Source organism: Electrona antarctica (assembly GCF_951216825.1).
Source record: "Electrona antarctica genome assembly, chromosome: 11".
NCBI lineage: Eukaryota > Metazoa > Chordata > Actinopteri > Myctophiformes > Myctophidae > Electrona > Electrona antarctica.
In genome coordinates, this window is record NC_136792.1 from 46,109,939 (window position 1) to 46,127,991 (window position 18,053).

The 18,053-nt window shown below is 41.7% G+C and overlaps 1 protein-coding gene across 2 annotated transcripts; it reads right to left on the bottom strand.

Moving 5' to 3' along the window:
• Positions 1-250: 250 nt before the first annotated feature.
• Positions 251-17,746, bottom strand: LOC306932517 (von Willebrand factor A domain-containing protein 5A-like). 2 transcript variants are annotated; one of them, XM_079514349.1, is made up of 19 exons: positions 17,614-17,746; positions 16,664-16,744; positions 14,855-15,057; positions 14,168-14,390; positions 12,851-13,032; positions 11,782-11,896; positions 11,005-11,189; positions 10,233-10,321; positions 9,870-10,014; positions 8,874-8,953; positions 8,247-8,361; positions 7,907-8,065; positions 7,126-7,229; positions 6,445-6,668; positions 5,162-5,266; positions 4,522-4,590; positions 1,271-1,446; positions 750-873; positions 251-521 (listed from the first exon to the last, which is right to left on the bottom strand). In XM_079514349.1, exons 2-19 carry the CDS (start codon positions 16,698-16,700, stop codon positions 442-444), a joined length of 2,415 nt encoding a protein of 804 aa, XP_079370475.1. In that variant the 5' UTR covers positions 16,701-16,744; positions 17,614-17,746; the 3' UTR covers positions 251-441. The 2 variants fall into 2 exon arrangements, with proteins under 2 accessions (XP_079370475.1, XP_079370476.1); XM_079514350.1 differs by having other exon boundaries at positions 253-521; positions 1,271-1,434.
• Between the last annotated feature and the right edge of the window lie 307 nt (positions 17,747-18,053).

The window sequence follows — 18,053 nt, forward strand, 5'->3', positions numbered from 1 at the left end:
CATTCTCATGGGAATGCAGCTTAGTCATTCATTTTGTAGAGAATCAGCCCCTAAACCACACTAAAGGTGGCCTTACACTAGCCGATAATCGGGCATTTTTGACGCTCGGGGGGTGCCCGACTCAATCGGGCACCCCCCGCGCGCGATCGGGATCGGCCCGATCAACATCAAGAATGTTTGATATTTGCTCGGCCCCCGCTCCGATTATCCTGTAGTGTGTGGTGCTGTCAGATTTCAAATGCCCGATTATCGGCTAGTGTAAGGCCACCTTACGACTAGTACAATATTTAGCTGTAAATCCTGTTAATGTCATCCAATTACATAAAGATAAGAGCACAGAGTGATCAACCTATTGAATGATGGGTTATTCAGGGTATAGCTCAGAACATTGCATGCCTTGTTGCGACCCCACTGGTGACGGCAAGTGGATGGGGATATGAATCAGAGCTCCAGCTCAACTTTCTGCACCTTGCAGCCCAACAAGGTATTTCCAGCCTCCACACACTCGGCCACGCAGCCCACTGGAAAACAGTGTCAGATAACAGAATGTTGTAATGTGATGTCCAGCTGTTTTTCTTTTTAACTCATTTAGCAAATTAGCAGTAACACACCTTCAACCTGTACCTCTAACCGTAATTCATTAAATTAACCTGTTAAATGTTTGTACGTTCCAGGGGAATCATCATACAAACAGAATGCACAGATCAGCAAGAAACTGTCATAACGTCACACATTTTGGGGGCCATTACCTTTCTGAGCACGAACCCAGGACACTGCCTTCATAGCCAGAAGCTGCCACTCATCCTGGGCGTCCATCTTGAAGCCATGGAGCCAGATTAGAGCCAAAATAGTGGCCCAAACTTCCTCGGTCACCTGGAAATCCCAAAGCAAAGCAAAGCAAAGTTACTATATTTACCCAGGGTAACTGGACTAAGCATCAGATACTTGTTTACAGCCAGGCTCTGCTCATAGAACATTTCATGGTAGTGGCTCAATGCCTTGCTCAAGAGCACTTCAGCGGTGGTAATTTTAACGTGCCGGTCCGGGGATACGAACTGGCGACCTTCCGGTATCAAGATCGCTCCGCAAACCGTTCGGCCACCGCTGCCACTATGACATGGAGATGGTGGCAGGGTATGACGACAAATGTAAAGTGAGAACATAATAATAGAGAACAAATTAACAAAGAAAGAAAGAACACTGATCAAATTGAGCGAAATGTACTTGCACAAACCTCCCTGTGTAACAGAAACATGTGACTGGGACTTACTGTTAGAGGCTTTGACTTTTTGAACTCCTCATGAGTCTTCCCAAGCACAGCAGTCAGCTCTGGAACTAGGGTCCAGAAACCAGTAGCCTTCTGGAGGGTGATCACCTGGAGCAAGGGGTCTATGGGTGGCAGCCTGGCCCTGGGCTGAGGGGGTTCTTCAGGAGCTGAGGGCAAACCTGTTGATGTTAGTGCTCAAATAGAGTTCCGTTCCCGCAGTAGTAGAACAAGTAAGACGCGCGAACGCGGGAAGCGAACGCAGCTCGTAAATTGCAATAACAACAATTAGAATAAATTACGTACTTTAAGGTTTTTTTTAAGTTCTCTTTTTTTTAAGTTAAGTTTTTTTTAGTGTGTATGTGTGCGTGCGTGCGTGTTTTTGTTTTCTTTTAAGTTTTTTTTTAAGTTTTTTTTTGTACGTTTTTTAAGTTTTTTTTTTAAGTTAAGTTTTTTTTAAGTTAAGTTGGTTTTAAGTTAAGTTGTGTGTGTGTGTGTGTGTGTGTGTGTGTGTGTGTGTGTGTGTGTTTTTGTGTGTGTGATACAGCTGTGCCCTCCGGTGGTGTTACAGTGTGACACACACAGACAGACAGACACACACAGGTCTGTTCTGCTAGTAGTTAGTGCTCACTGCAGTGGCAATAAGATATGGGTACCGGAACCTGAACACTTCTACCACAAGGGGTCACCAAAGCACAGTTTGGAGAATAAGTCAGAAGAATGGAATTCAACTTATGGTTGCATACTTGATCAACGTAGAATGAATAATGTTAAAGGGGAATTTGTACCCGGACATTAATAGGGCATTGAGAAAAATGACAGGTTTTATTATAATGAGACTACTATATGGGTGTTGTCTCTGGAATGGCAGACGCTTTTATAATGTGTATTGGATGATTGGAAATAAATAAATAAATACACCGACAAAACAGTGTATTTATTTGCTGGTTGATTTAATTTTGTCAAATGGGTAATGAAGGATTTTGGTGTGTGTGAACCATCCACATTTATTTGTTTAGTCCTACAAAGTGAAACATGGCTGAGCCAATCTATTGTATACATGTGTGGTAATATCTCACAGAAGTCCAAAGAGGTGGCAGTAATTAAACCAATTTGACCTGAGATCAGATTCTAAAAATGTCTTCTACATTCTGACAGTTTTCTGAAAAGCTATGTTTCTATGTCAGTCGTTCTTCGACTTTTCAAAAATAGCAGACCTACAAGCTCGTAGCGCGCCACTCGGTGGCGCGCTATGAGCTTGTAGATCTGCTATTTTTCAATAGCTAAAGCATAACATAATGCTAACACCAAAAGGGGTTCCCGCCCAAAATGGGTTATCCAATTAACCAAGCACGTAAGAGAACCAGTGTGAGAATGAAATTCTGAACACAATGTAAAATTAGATCCACTATAAACTATAAGCATTAACTACAAACGAACAAAAAGCTATTTTTAACCATGGCACTTTTGTCTCAATTGACCATCAAGAACTGAATCGTGACGAAAAAGCCCCACAAAACCTTAGTAAATCTACACCTACTGTGTATATAATATGTTTTCAATTAGAATAGATGCAAGTTACAATACCTAATTTTGAATTAGAAGATCCACAAAGCATGTTCTCTTCAGTGTTAATGATTCTACCCAAGGTTTCATTCTCAGAAAGGGATTTTATACGAATGTTACTTTAAATCTATGGTATAAGGCAAATACATTTAGGCATTAGATTAGGCACTGCTATGGTTGCGATTATGGATAAAAATGTATTATTTAGGCATCAGGTTAGCAAAGGTAATGGGTACAGTATAATTATTTATATATTAGATATGGGTTTGATGTGCTTAAAGGTATATTCAGTGATTTCACTTAATTCAAATATCACTTATTTTTTCTTATTTTTTGGATAATCCTCCCTACTATAAAGTGTGCTGACCATATAAGGAGTTCCTCCCTGTCCCCAGTGAGCCACTGGGGTCAAAAAACCCTAGTTTCAGTTTTGGTGGCGGGTGGCAAAGCCTTCATCTAATCAGGATGAGAGAGGCCTTCCTCCAATCATGATCGAGTGGGGGCGGGCCTTGGTGCACATGCTGTTGGCCTGTTGCACTTCCCCCCACTGTAGAGCGTGCATGTGCACATTTTGTTACCAGGGCGGACTGGGTGGTTTTCCAAATCACCCAAATCACTGAATGCTCCTTTAAAGTGAAGGTGAGGCCCCACTGTTTGATGGGCAGAACACAGCCATCAAACACAAATGTTTGGACAAACCATGTGACTCCCATTGGAAATGCATTGTGGCGGCTATTAAACACAGAAAAGAAGAACATGTGATTCAGATTTAACAGGGGGCAGTTTCGAATTGCAGCCGTCCATAGGTGCCCTTTGAGAGCGGTTCTGAAAGAGTCAAGGGATTCACATGTCTTAATGACTGTTGGTAGGGCGTTCCACATTTTGGTGGCATAGGAGCGAAAATAATTTAGTCCCTTGTTTGTGCCGAATCTGGGTTGAACATGGTTTGTTGCACTCCCTCTGGTGTTGTGGGTGTGGACTTCGTTAACATTAAGGAAGTATTTAGACAGGTACATGGGTATCTTGGTGGTGTATCGAATCTTGTGGACCAGACCCATTGCAAGATGCTGTACTCTGTCGTCGACCCTAAGCCATTCCAGCCTGTCAAAGTGGGCAAGGGTGAGGTGGGTTCGGGGGGTGAGGCCAAGTAGGAGCCTGACCAGTTTGTTTTGGGAGGTCTGGAGCCTTGTTTTAAGGGCCTTTGAGGCCAAGAGGTGCATGCATAGTCAAAGAAACCTTGTACGAGGGTAGCCTGGTTAATAAACCAGACCGAATCAGCCGTTGGCAAAAAAATGTTTGCCTGCCAGCGGATTAGGGTCTGGCGAGGCTCAGTAGCACGCCTCTTTCCTACAACCGAGAACAGGTCGGGCCAATCGGGACACGGTATGCAATATGGGCGGGCTTTGGTACAGTGACGTTCAATGCTTGAGACCTTTGACTGACAGTAGCTCTGACCAATTGCGTCAAAGAGAAAATGTTTGAACCCGCCCCCCGGGAAATGAAATCCAAGTGGAGCCAGCCCAGACTAATATACCGCGACAGTGTTGTGTGATATTAGTCTGGCTTATTAGCCAGGTTAGTACGAGGGCTCCTGTTAAGGTCTTCAAGGTGTTTTTGTTGACCAGTGAGGAGATCCTGTAAGTGTGTATGGGGCCTTAGAAAGCATTAGTTACTGCATTATGTTACTGTACCTTCATCTACATCTTCCTCATAGTCCAATAACTCCTCATCACCTCCGTCCGTTTCTAGGGTATCCATACCTATAAATGATTAAAAAAAAAACTCAACATCTATTATTAATACAATTATTAAACAAAAGAATTGACGCACCATGCCAGCCTGATTAGTAGGCTACTCATGCTTATACAGCTAATTAATTTCATATCAACTGTACAGTATTGTGATTGTGCCGTGAAAAAAAAACTCTTAAATAGTATTGCATAAAAGAATTAATAATAATAATATATAAAACAATATAATAATAATAATAATAATAACTAGCCCTTACCCGTTGTGAGATATTGCCCCCCCCCCCCCCCTTGTGGCCGCTGGGGTACTGCGCCCTGGGTGCGTTTTCGCATTTTGAATTCACTAATAAATTCATGATTAATTTATAATTTGTTAAATTGGAAAAGGGGCTTCGTTTAAGACCTCCATATTATTATGGTCAAAAGTGGGAGTGATTGGTGCAGGCGGTGAGGAGATACGGCGGTGTTTCTGACACACATTCAGACAGACATTCAGACAGACATTGACTGAATTGTAGTATGTAGTATGATGATGATGATGATGTGGAATGTAGCCTGAATTACACAGAGACTTTCTACTTACTGTCACACACCAGTGATTCCATACAGTCCATCATCAATGCCGGTGATGGCATACTGCAAGCCATTCTCATCATCCTAGGTGCGCTATTAGCACAGAAGGACATCACTGAAAAAGTTTTTAGATTTGAGGAGATTGATCTTAATGAAGAAGGGATTTGATACACTATATCATCTTAGGAAGGGAAGAATATGATCATTTAGCATTTAACAGTAACTTCAGTTCAGGCCATTATCGTGGACATTATTGTCACAAAATCCAATACTTGAAAGAGGAAAATATTGTGTTAACCTTAACCTCACCAAATGCCTAAACTCAAAACGCTAACCTTAACCCATTTTGGGCAGGAACCCCTTTTGGTGTTAGCATTATGTTGTGCTTTAGCTATTGAAAAATAGCAGATCTAGGAGCTTGTAGGTCTGCTATTTTTGAAAAATCGAAGAACGACTGACATAGAAAAATAGCTTTTTCAGAAAACCGTCAGGATGTGGAAGACATTTTTAGAATCTGATCTCAGGTCAAAATTGGTTAAAAGGTAGGGTAAGTGATTTTTTTTCTCCACACTAACAGACTTCACCCCACATGATACACTACATCTTAACACATTGAAGTAGTATTACTTAGTATTAATTCATTCATTATTCCGCCACTGCCACAGTCTTTTCAGTGCACAACCTTATTTTGAAGGCCAAGGAAGTTAAACAACGACTGTGTAAAGTGCCGAATGATCGTATATTCTTTCACCCGGAAAATAAATGTCATGGGCCACGAATGAAGCTTGTTTTGATCAGAGAAAATAATCGAAATACCATGCTGTTTACTAAATCGGTTTACATTGAGGCGGACGGCAGGCGGAAATTTAACTTCTGGTTTCCTGTATGTGTCGGCTGCCTTAGCAACCTAGAACGTGATCTAACGTGATAAATGATTTGGTCTGACGTCCAGGGCCGTTAATGGCAGTTAAATGTGTTCATTGTGTTTGAGGTAGTATTCATGCTGGAGCAGCCATGTCTTTACAGACCCCCAGCCAAAGAGATTCTAGAACAACCTTTTGGAATCGCCACTAGATGCCGCCATCACTCCGAGATGGCGGCAATGCTCAATCAATATATGATAGTAGGTAGTTCTTGTTTTGTACAGCATGACTTTTAGTTTTTAATGTTTTTAAAAAGCAACCAGAAGTTACGTCATCACTCCAATATGGCACTGGGCGCTGGTTGTTACTATGGGACTTAATGGGAGTTTTGCCTCTTGTTCTAGACTCTCTTTGCCCCAGCGGTACTTACTTGGCGCTGGGACATTTCTGCGTAACAGAGGTCCTTGTATGGCCTCCCCACTTCCTTTGCTGACGGCAATGAAGGCAGTGAAGGCACTGCTCACTCCTGATTGGATGCTGAGTTCCACCACCCTCTTCTTCTTCTCTGCTTCATCCTGCTTCCCTCGCTGGTCTCTCTGTTCCAGCTCCAGGGAGCGAATCAGGGTCCGAGCGCCTAGCCTGTGGACTGTCAGTCTGCACACAGGAGAATAAAGAGGGTTGTTTTGGGACTAAATGGTCACTTATTGCAGGGGTTCTCAACGTTTTTGGCCGGGGACCCCCGGAAATGCTTTGGCAATGTCTCGGGACCCCTGCCCCGCACCCTCCCGACCCCCAATATAAATTGACTGCTACAATAACCTTAACCCATTTTGGGCGGGAACCCCTTTTGGTGTTTTAAGCATTGTTATAAATTTAGCTATTGAAAAATAGCAGATCTACAAGCTCATAGCGCGCCACCGAGTGGCGCGCTACGAGCTTGTAGGTCTGCTATTTTTGAAAAATCGTGAAAATATTTTTTTTTTTTTTTTTTTTTTTAATAATTTGGGGACCCCCTAAAATAATTTGGCGACCCCCCGAGGGGTCGCGACCCACGGGTTGAGAACCCCTGACTTATTGTGCCTCACTGCTCGATGAGTAAAGGATACTTTACCCAGTGTCCTTGGTAGGTTTGAGACTGAAGCCAAGCTTATCCTGAGAAGGTTGATCTGCCAGGCTGTACTTCACTGTCACACTGCCTTCACTCACCCCTGAAGCCTGGGGAGGAAGAGAGAGAGACATTGGATTCAAATTCAACTGCATTATCAATTGTTTCTGCCGTGCAAATTGCAACGTAAACTCAACTTCCTTGAACACGAGAAACAAATACAAAAAAGTACTTACAATAGTAAGTTGTATGTGCACACACACACACACACACACACACACACACACACACACACACACACACACACACACACACACACACACACACACACACACACACACACACACACAGTGTGAAACTGGAAATTCACCCTTTGTCAAGTCCCGCCCGTGGTTGTGCCCCTCTTCGCACCCATTGGTTGCCGTTTTGTGGTTGGACAAAAATCCACTACCATTGAAATAACGTGTTTTTCAGTTGCTTCGTATTGATATTTTGTGCATTCAATTCTCATTTTAAACTTGGTGTCAGTAAAAAGGAACATCACAGGTGCAGGATGGTGACTGGGCATATCATGTTTGTTTTTAGTTTTTTTCCAAAAATGATGTTTTAACAATTTCAACATAAACAAGGCGGAACCAGGGCGGAACAAGGCAAAAAGAGCCTGCTGATTAGTCAGTCAGGACCAATCAGAAGGCTGAAAAATGGTGAATTGGCACCAAACCCGTCATGAAAAAAACTCTGCCTACATGGTCCATTACATTGGTCCAATAAAAGTTGCTGCTCTTACCTCTCCGGTGAGCTGGCCATAAATGAGCGACCTTTGGCCCTGGAAAAGGGTTGTGATGGGCGGAGACAGAGGTGTGACAGACATTCCCTTTGGCAGGTCCCACGAAACAGAAATATCCACCACAGCTGGCTGCAGGGCAAAGCGAAGTGACTGCATCACCTGTTGTAAACGAATGAGAATGACAGACCTCAAACAAGATGTTGAAAACAACGGTACAAGAACTAAGCGGAACTGTAAATACATTGCCATGGTGGAGAGCTGTTATTGATTTGGAATACTTTGTGACATTTGTCTTTCCTATGCCAGTGGGATATGGCTGCACCTTGATTATAGATCTTACTTTGGGTTGCAACCTTTCTGTTCCAGTGATGAACTGGGCATGACCTCCTCCTTGCTTGGCCATCCCAGTGATGAGAGCAGAGCTGGCCCCCTCCCCAATCCCGAAAGTAAAGCACCTGCAGTAGAACAGGATAGAATCAATATACGGTACTGTGTGCACGCTAGGGCATTAAGCAACTAGTCGACTAGTTTACTATGACTAGTTTACTAGTCGACTACTAGTCGACTAGTTTACTAGTCGACTAAATCCACGAGTAAATCCACTAGTCGACCTTGTTGGTACTAGTTGACTAGTTGATAAGAAGAATTTATTTTTTTCCCGATTTTGTAGGCCTCAAGATCAGGTAGATTATAGTTATAGTCACCATGTACACAGTTTTTCAATGTACAGATATTTATTTCAAAAAAAAAAAAAAAAGGTTTATTTTTTTAATTTATTTTATTTTTTACATAATAGGTAGTTAAACAACTAGTCGACTAGTCGACTAGTAAACTAGGCAACTAGGCAACTAGTAAAAATGACTAGAAGTGAATGCCCTAGTGCACGCACGCACGCACTAACACAACAATCCAGACTTGTCAGTTGTTGTTTGTCCATACAGTACCAATACTGTAGATGTGGTCCCACCTGTGAGAACTGGCATTGCTTTTCACCAGATCGAACACTTCCTTGGTATTCCACACCTCGCCGTCAGTGAAGACAAAGAGCTGGGATGACAAAACAGACAGCTTCATAAAATAACACTTATTTGTCTTCACTTACTGTATACATGTGACATCACATTTCTCATATGACCGCACGCACGCACGCACGCACGCACGCACGCACGCACGCACGCACGCACGCACGCACGCAGTAGTGTGTATACAGTATATAACGTATAATGTGTACGTGTAGTGTATTTAGTATTGCTTATATCAGCAACATTTTCATGTCAAGGACCCCCAAATTGACACTAATTAGCCCTGTGGACCCCCATTTGAAGAGATATGCCAGGGTCCCCCATAAGAGAAGATTTTTACGGCTCTAACAGTGATTCTCAACCTGTTTAATTTCAAGGACCCCCAGTTTGACATGCATTAGTCTAGTACGGAACCCCCATTTAATGGCATTTCTATCTCTGAGACCCCAATTTATATTGTAAAATCAATGTTAATTTAACTCTGAGAGTGTACAAAACATTTGTACACTCTCAAAGAGTTACAGAACTATAAGGGTCCATTGTAGGTCTGCTATTTTTGAAAAATCGTGAAAATGTGGCACAAATCTTTGAATATATATTCTTTCAGAACGAACGTTTTTCTTATTTCGACGTCAGGCCTAAATGGGTTATATTACATTGTAGACGACCCCTCCCCTAGCATCGTGCCTGCTTCCGTTTCTGAAAGCCGCCATGAGTCACTCCCTCCGTCTAAAACAAATCTATTTCTCTTCAGAAGCGTTACTATTGTAACGTCAACACAGCATAACATGTGTGTGTGTGTGTGTGTGTGTGTGTGTGTGTGTGTGTGTGTGTGTGTGTGTGTGTGTGTGTGTGTGTGTGTGTGTGTGTGTGTGTGTGTGTGTGTGTGTGTGTGTGTGTGTGTGTGTGTGGTGCAACAGTGGTGTGTGTTTGCGTGCTACCTGTCTGGGCTGATTGGGAACGCAGGGCTGCTTGTAGATGTGTTTGAGAGGCCTTAGGATTTCTGTCCCTCCCAGATCAGCTGACATAGTCTTGACCTTCTTCAAAGCTTCATCCATGGTGCTCTGGCTGTACTCCACACTCGCACTGCCATAACAGAGTGGTGTCATTGTCCCCAATAGGGTATGGAAACACTGTGTGTGTGTGTGTGTGTGTGTGTGTGTGTGTGTGTGTGTGTGTGTGTGTGTGTGTGTGTGTGTGTGTGTGTGTGTGTGTGTGTGTGTGTGTGTGTGTGTGTGTGTGTGTGTGTGTGTGTGTGTTCAAGGCTAATAATAATAATAATAATTAGTGAGTGTGTAACTCACGGAAAGATGTGGTCATAGTCACTTCCAAAGCCAAATATGTTGAAGTAGCAGCCCATTGGCAAGCTTTTCAGTAGCAGTAGCAGTGTGTCCTACACATTTTGATAGATGGATAGAAACATATATAGAAACACAGCAAGTGTGTGAACATGTCTTGTATGAAGCAAACGATACAAATGAATGATTCGAATTGTTGAGTTGTGATTCGTTTTGTCTATGGGGTAATATACCACTGCCTTACACCCAGCTCGGCTGTTTCTAATCCCCAACAGATTTAATATAATTTGTGATAAAAAAAAAACATTACAATAATAAAAAAATACATTCTTGGCATTAATAGTATTGTACTTTTCTATAAATGTACAAATTACTAGATGTTTTATGTGTCGGAACCTGGGGCTTATACAGTAGCAAGCCCTCAATGCTAAAACTGTTTATCGTAAAAAGGCAATATTCTCCTCAACAAATAGATTAAAACCCATTTTGGGCGGGAACCCCTTTTGGTGTTAGCATCATGTTATGCTTTAGCTATTGAAAAATAGCAGATCTACAAGCTCATAGCGCGCCACCGAGTGGCGCGCTACGAGCTTGTAGGTCTGCTATTTTTGAAAAATCGAAGAACGACTGACATAGAAACACAGCTTTTTCAGAAAACTGTCAGGATGTAGAAGACATTTTTAGAATCTGATCTCAGGTCAAAATGGGTTAAATGGAAAGTCAGGTCAAGATATTCAACTGTAACATAGAAGGAATATAAACGAGCATGCGTGTGTACCCTGGCACTGCCAATGCGATCTGGCCCGGCCCCGCGCATGCTGCTGCTGTTCATGGCACAGTCCATACTGCCAGAACGATCCACTAAAAACAGGAACTCCCCACATGAAGCCAGTGATGACATCACAGCTTTAGGGAACTCGGGGTACAGGCTCAACATGATCACTGGGTCACCCATCAGAGAGCCTGGAGGAAGACAGGATAGGGGACGAGGATAAGACACATTGACACCTTTTAAAATCAAACCAACAGGCAAGTCCAATTTTATCAGGGGAAGTCCAATTTGACTAAATGTGTTAAATGTTAAATTTGTTTATGTTGGGGCGGCAGTGGCTCAGGGGGTAGAGTGGCTGGTTTGGAACCGCGAGGTTCCCGGTTGGATCCCGGGCTCGCCCAGAGTTAGTGTGGTCAGTCGAAGTGTCCTTGAGCAAGACGCTGAACACCCCTAATTACTCCCCGAGATGCAGGTTGGTGCCTTGCTGGGTATCCACCGCCATCGGTGTGTTTGTGTGTGTTCGTGTTCGTGTGTGTGTGTGTGTGTGTGTGTGTGTGTGTGTGTGTGTGTGTGTGTGTGTGTGTGTGTGTGTGTGTGTGTGTGTGTGTGTGTGTGTGTGTGTGTGTGAATGAAATGCACAATCTATGTAAAGCGCTTTGGATAAAAGCACTATATAAATGCACCATTCTTTATGTAACATAAGCTCCCCAAAAGTGTAATTGAAATTTATTTTATAACAGCATAATAATTAAAAAACAAACGATAATAAAAAATGGAGATTACCAGGCTTGGCAGAATCCTTTCCTGCCTCTACAATAGCAGCAGGCTGGTGGGCGTCTTTATAATAAACCAACAGTTCCACGTCTCTGTCAAACTTGTGCCCATCGCTCAGGCGGACCTGGGATTATAGAGAACACAATGTAAAAGTGTGTGCGTGTGCATGTGCGTGTGGGTGTGTGTGTGTGTGTGTGTGTGTGTGTGCTCATAACTAAGCAGTTGGGACGAAGAACCACCTACGTTTTTAGAGGGATAAATTATGGACTTAGATGGTTCTTCATCTCAACTGCTCTTGGGCCGTACTCTACACCAAATCTCCAAATCTCTTTTTGCCGAATGTTCCCCCCCAGAATAGGGATGCAAATGGTTAACTTTGTATTCTAGCAGTGTGCACTGCTATAAAACATTTATTTTTATTTTTTTATTTAGTTTACTAGTTGTTGATGGTGTGTTTGCAAGTCCATTTGCACACACCTAGAATTCCTCCTCTGCATTTACCTATCCTAACTATTAACCCATTTTGGGCGGGAACCCCTTTTGGTGTTAGCATTATGTTGTGCTTTAGCTATTGAAAAATAGCAGATCTACAAGCTCATAGCGCGCCACTGAGTGGCGCACTATGAGCTTGTAGGTCTGCTATTTTTGAAAAATCAAAGAACCACTGACATAGAAACATAGCTTTTTCAGAAAACTGAAAGCTTTTTCAGGATGTAGAAGACATTTTTAGAATCTGATCTCAGGTCAAAATGGGTTTAAGGCCCTGACACAACTTTTACATCAACAGAAGACAAACTAAAACACAGGTCAACAGTCTACACATCCAACTCAGATGGAATGTTTTTGTCAAAGAATTGCTATAATGAGATATTAGAACATCACTTCACATCACCTTTCAATAGAAAAGGGTTAAAAGGTTCAAAACTGATGTTTGCTTGTTGATATCGATTGAAGTTCATCGTCTTATTCAGGACAATTTGACACTGGCACGGTAAATGCGCACACAGGCGTGCACACACACACACAGTCACACACAGTCACACACACACACACACACACACACACACACACACATTACCGTGGCCTGGGTCTGCTCTGTGTTGAGGTACTGAAGAGGGTCCAGGGAACAGTTGGACTCTACTTTAGAGACGGGTCGAGGAGAGGTCACTCGGGCAGAGAAGGACAGACTGTAGGGCACTAGAGAGGCTGGAACAGAGGTCAGCTGAGGTTGACCGCTCCCTCCACTGACCCCTTCACTACCTGAGAAAGAATAAATGTAATTAAAGTACTATTACACACTAAAAATAACATATCTGCAAATTGTCTCTTTTCTTCCACTGCCACCTTCACTGACCCCTTAACCCATTTTGGGCGGGAACCCCTTTTGGTGTTAGCATTATGTTATGCTTTAGCTATTGAAAAATAGCAGATCTACAAGCTCATAGCGCGCCACCGAGTGGCGCGCTACGAGCTTGTAGGTCTGCTATTTTTGAAAAATCGAAGAATGACTGACATAGAAACATAGCTTTTTCAGAAAGAGAAAACTGTCAGGATGTAGAAGACATTTTTAGAATCTGATCTCAGGTCAAAATTAAGAAAGAGATGACTGAAGTAACATAAAACAAAATAAGAAATGTTTGGACCTTCGGAGCAACACGCTTGGAATTGCATTACAATAATCAAACATTTTTTAATTAGAAAAGAAGTTCCTGGAGAAACTGCGTGGGCTCGTACAGTAGAAAATTCCTTGATCCAGTCCAGTCCATGTTTGAATGCGTTGCTATAGCAACGCTATATGTGTTGTTATGGCAACCACACATAGCACCTCTGTGTGAACCTAGAAAGATCTGACCCTTCCTCATGCAAAAACTCGTTGTTGAAATTTGAAAATTTGTTGAAATTTGAACTAGATTTCTAGCACAAAGTACGTGGAAGTAGTTAGATGCCAAAAAATATATACTTTAGAGAACTATTAAAAAAGTAGATTCTGGTCATTATGGACCAGCTGCACCTTGAAAATAGTAACTGGTGCTTTTGGAAGTTGAGTAAGGTACAAATGGAGAGCAAAAGATTCATAAATGTTTGTGGGGGATCTGGAAAAAAAAGTGTAATAAAAAGGGTGATCTTACGGTTCACTTCACTTTTTATAATTTAACCATTTAACAGACGTCCTTCATTTTGAGCGACTTACAACGTCATACAGGTCAGAGTAGGTGCCATGAACAGGTTAGTTAAGGACTTATAGTGCCAAGAGCACAAGTATCATATGCAAAAGGACATAGTAGTAGTTGTAAGTTGTAAGGGCGTACAGCCGGCGGAACTGCTCAGCCTGGTAGTAGTAGTAGTAGTAACCTAAATAAATTAACCTAAATAAATTAAAATAAATGTTTCCTACCTTGAGGTTGGTAGCGGGGGTTGAGCACAGCAGGCAGACAGAATCTCAGCCCATCGTCAGCCTCCACAGCCAGCTCAGTAACATACTCCAGCCTGATGGAGGCGCTCTTCCCTGGAGGCAGACTGCCCACCCTCATCGAGAATACATCAGGGCTCTGCTCGCTCTCCTCCAATAGGAAGGCCTGCTGGCCTGAGCTCAATGCGTCATCATAGTCCTCTCGAGCCTGAGCAAAAAACACATTTAAAGAGATTCAATGGGACAAATGAAAAATGAGAATATACGTTTGTTGGTCTTAAGGCCTATTCTTACTCCAGTTTTAGGTGATAAGGTGACAACCGTTTGGTTAGTAAAAACAGAAAGATGTGTTTGGGTGAGCGGTGAGTCATTTACCACCGCGGCGTGTGATCTGAAGGAAATAGTTCAAAGTTCAGTCAAGAATAGCCAATGAGATGATGTGGATAGCCGTTGAAAGTAGGCAAATATAAACCTGTTTTTCAGTCTTAATAGTTGATTGATGACTGCAAAATACCACATGTAAACCAGTCCTGAGCATTTCCTTTGATATTCTGACTCATAGTACGAGTCAGAGTGGCTCTAGTCAACCATCTGTTGCAATTAATGTTGTTGCAAGTAGGTGGGGTTTTAATCCAGGCTGTGTAAAGTCAAGTATGTCCATTGTTAGCTCACCTTCTGTTTCTCCTTCACCTCAGCCACAACCTCCGTCTGTCCGATCTTTGCGCTGAAATGACAGACGGCAGCATCGCCAGGAAGAGGGAAGACAAAGACGGCCTCTATGGGGCTCTTCTCGTTGTTCTCGTACTGCAGAATGGAGGTCACTGTCGCCACATGGTCGCTCACCTCAACCTCCACATCAATGCCTTTCAGAGGAACTGACCGTGGAAGAGAAGAGAGAACAAAAGAGTCACAGAGAGCACAATGGAATGAGGGCACGTGGGAGAGTGTAAAGAGGAAGTGAAAGATGTTGAAGCTCATGAACACTGATACCGTTGTGTTATTTTCTATTGCTGTGATTGTTGATGATTATGATTATTTGATTTTAAATTGTTAAGCGCTTTGTAACATTGTTTAACCCATTCTGGGCGGGAACCCCTTTTGGTGTTTTAAACATTATGTTATAATTTAGCTATTGAAAAATAGCAGATCTACAAGCTCATAGCGCGCCACCGAGTGGCCTGAGGCTTATTCCCGTTAACCCATTTAGACCTGAGGCCGTCTAAAAACGCCTAATAAATTCTAACCTAAGTTTTCTGAAAAACTATGTCACATTTGTATTCCAAAAATGTAATCTAATCTAAAGTGACACATACCGCTGTCCCGGATTGAAAGCTAAAGTCTAAAAGTGACTTTTATAAAAATAAATAGAAGTCCTTAGTCCGCACACTATAACTTTGTAAAGCTCCCAGTAAAGGCATTTTTTTTTTAATAGATTAACGTTTCGACACAGAGTCTTCATCAGAATGGTGATTTTTTTCTTTGCTACTATCACTACATATGCTTGCTCAGGTAGGGTCTCTGCTCTTAACACCTTGAGGGCCCGGACCTATTTAATCCATTAATAAAATGTGCCCATCATTTATAGCGCCCGGACCACTTTTACCGGGGCACCGGAAGTTGATCGACAACAACGGGAGGTAAGAATAAATCTATCGCGACTAGCGACTGGACAGTGGAGCGCCGTCTAACACAGGATCTTTTTTCAGAATTAGACGGGATGATTTAGATCGCTAGTTATGAACGTTTTAAGATTTTCGTTTTCGTCCGCTAAACAGACAGGGAACATTTTCGATGACGTGTCACTGTTGTGCAACACCGAGGATTGGGCAACAAGCGCTCCTAGGCTGTGGAGCGATGCGATCGGTTTTGATATCATTAATCTCCGTCCCGTTTATCAATCTCCGTCTGGGGCACTTGACCATGAACTTGAACTTGACGGTGATCTCCGTCTGGGGCCTCTAAACTGTTAAGTGTCTTGACAAAACTTGTTTTACCTTCCAGGCACTAAACTAAAATAGAATTCAAATTGAAGGACCATAATCTGCCTTCTGCATTTATATTATGTACAATCTGATTCATATTATGGTTATAAAAAGATGAAATCAAGCAGTTATAATTATGTACATAATTTATATTGAGTTCATTAAATTAGCAGAATCTCCCTTTCATGTACACTTATTTTTTTTAATCACAAAAAATAAATTGGAAAAGAAGAACCAGTGTTTATTCAAAAAAATAAAGTATAATGTTTGTATTAAAAAAAACATGGCTAGAATGGAATCGCATATTTTAAACCTTTTTTTCTTCCATAAAAATGTAATCCTTAATGTTTATTAAGTATATTGGGGCTTAGAATCCCATCAAGTGGAAGATTCGATTCAACCCTTATCACCATTACACATGATAGACGTTCTTGATTTACATTACAATATATTGATTGCAACCTAATGAAAAACACAATGTTAAGTTTGAAAGTTTTACCTGGTTCATTCTTGCAAGTTACCAGTCCACATTCCATAGTGTTGCTTGCACTGTTCTTATGGCTTCAACAGAACTTGAAATCTGAAAGTAAAATACATTTCTCTTGAGAAATCAGTTAAAGTTATGCATGTAGTACATTGTCTACGCTGCAGGTTACTGTCAAAGCAAATGTATCCAGGACGGTCTAAAAATACAGTGTGTCATTGTTGCCAATGTGTAATAAAGCAATGCCCATGTGAATCATTTAGCTAAAGATAAGCCTGAAGTATTAAGCCCGCCAGTTGTCTAAAATGGTGGCTGTGGGGAAAAGTTAACCAAATAATGTGGGTTAAATTGAGCCAAAGTTTGAAATACACTTAATGCACTAGTATTACAAAGGTTCTTAATATCAAACTTTACTTGGATGGTTTTAATTTGTTTTAAAACCATTAAGAAAATAAATTAGACTAAATTTTAAAAAGGCAAATGTGTTAAAACTATACGCTCAGGTTTAAACTTGAAAAAACTAAATTGTCAGATGGAATCCATCTGGATCATCAACCACTTGGGGGGGAAGTGAGCCACAGTACCAGGTTTTTGAGGGGGTTTTGAGAAGTCATATTTGTATGGGCATTTTGTCATACTCATGATGCATACACGCATGATTCCAAACGACACGATTTGAAACTGAATGGCAAACTCATAGCCTATATTATATTATTGTATTTTATAATAGCCTGTTATTCTGATGTAGACAAATATAGGCTAAATGAGACATTTCAAAGAGTATAACAATCATTAGTAATTTTGTCATCATCACTAAACCGTGTTAGTTATAAAGGATAGGCTTACACACACAACCCTAGCTTGCATGCGTATGTGTAGCAATTACGCATACTGTAACTTTACATTATCAAAGTCCAAAATAGGCTAACGCTAATCAAATCAAATTAACAATATATCATGCTTACCTTGTTTTGGACTAGTCTGAAACGATATGTTGGCAAGAGTTCAGTTTTGACGAATAGCCTCCATATAGGCCTTTTATTTAAATGTATGTAGATAGTTTGTGAAATATTATCCCTACGCCCCACAGCCGACTTCCTTGTTTATTGCAAGGAAGCTAAAACGAAGGAACGGCCAAGGAAGATAAAACGAAGGAACGGTCAACCGTCATGTCGTCCAACCTCTTCTTCTTCGGTGGAACAGAATCAGGACAGAATTCTTCTTCTTTTGACTTTCCTGCCTACTATAGATGCCCGACGGTGTATGCTGCCTCCGACGGTTGGTGGTATATTAAGTACTGCAGGTCTGCCTGTATCACAGAGAAAGTCCATCACAGCTTTCAATGAATGCAATGTTTGATACAGGTAGGTCTGAGGTGTATTAGTGGAGAACGGGGTAAGATGAA

Bases quoted from the DNA above. Each gene is read 5' to 3' on its own strand.
- LOC306932517 (XM_079514349.1), bottom strand. From the start codon at position 16,700: ATGGAATGTGGACTGGTAACTTGCAAGAATGAACCAG. The intron at 15,058-16,663 runs GTAAAACTTTCA...TTCCACGGTCAG, and splicing joins AACTTGCAAGAATGAACCAG to TTCCTCTGAAAGGCATTGAT. The intron at 10,015-10,232 runs GTGAGTTACACA...CTGTTATGGCAG, and splicing joins GACTATGACCACATCTTTCC to TGCGAGTGTGGAGTACAGCC.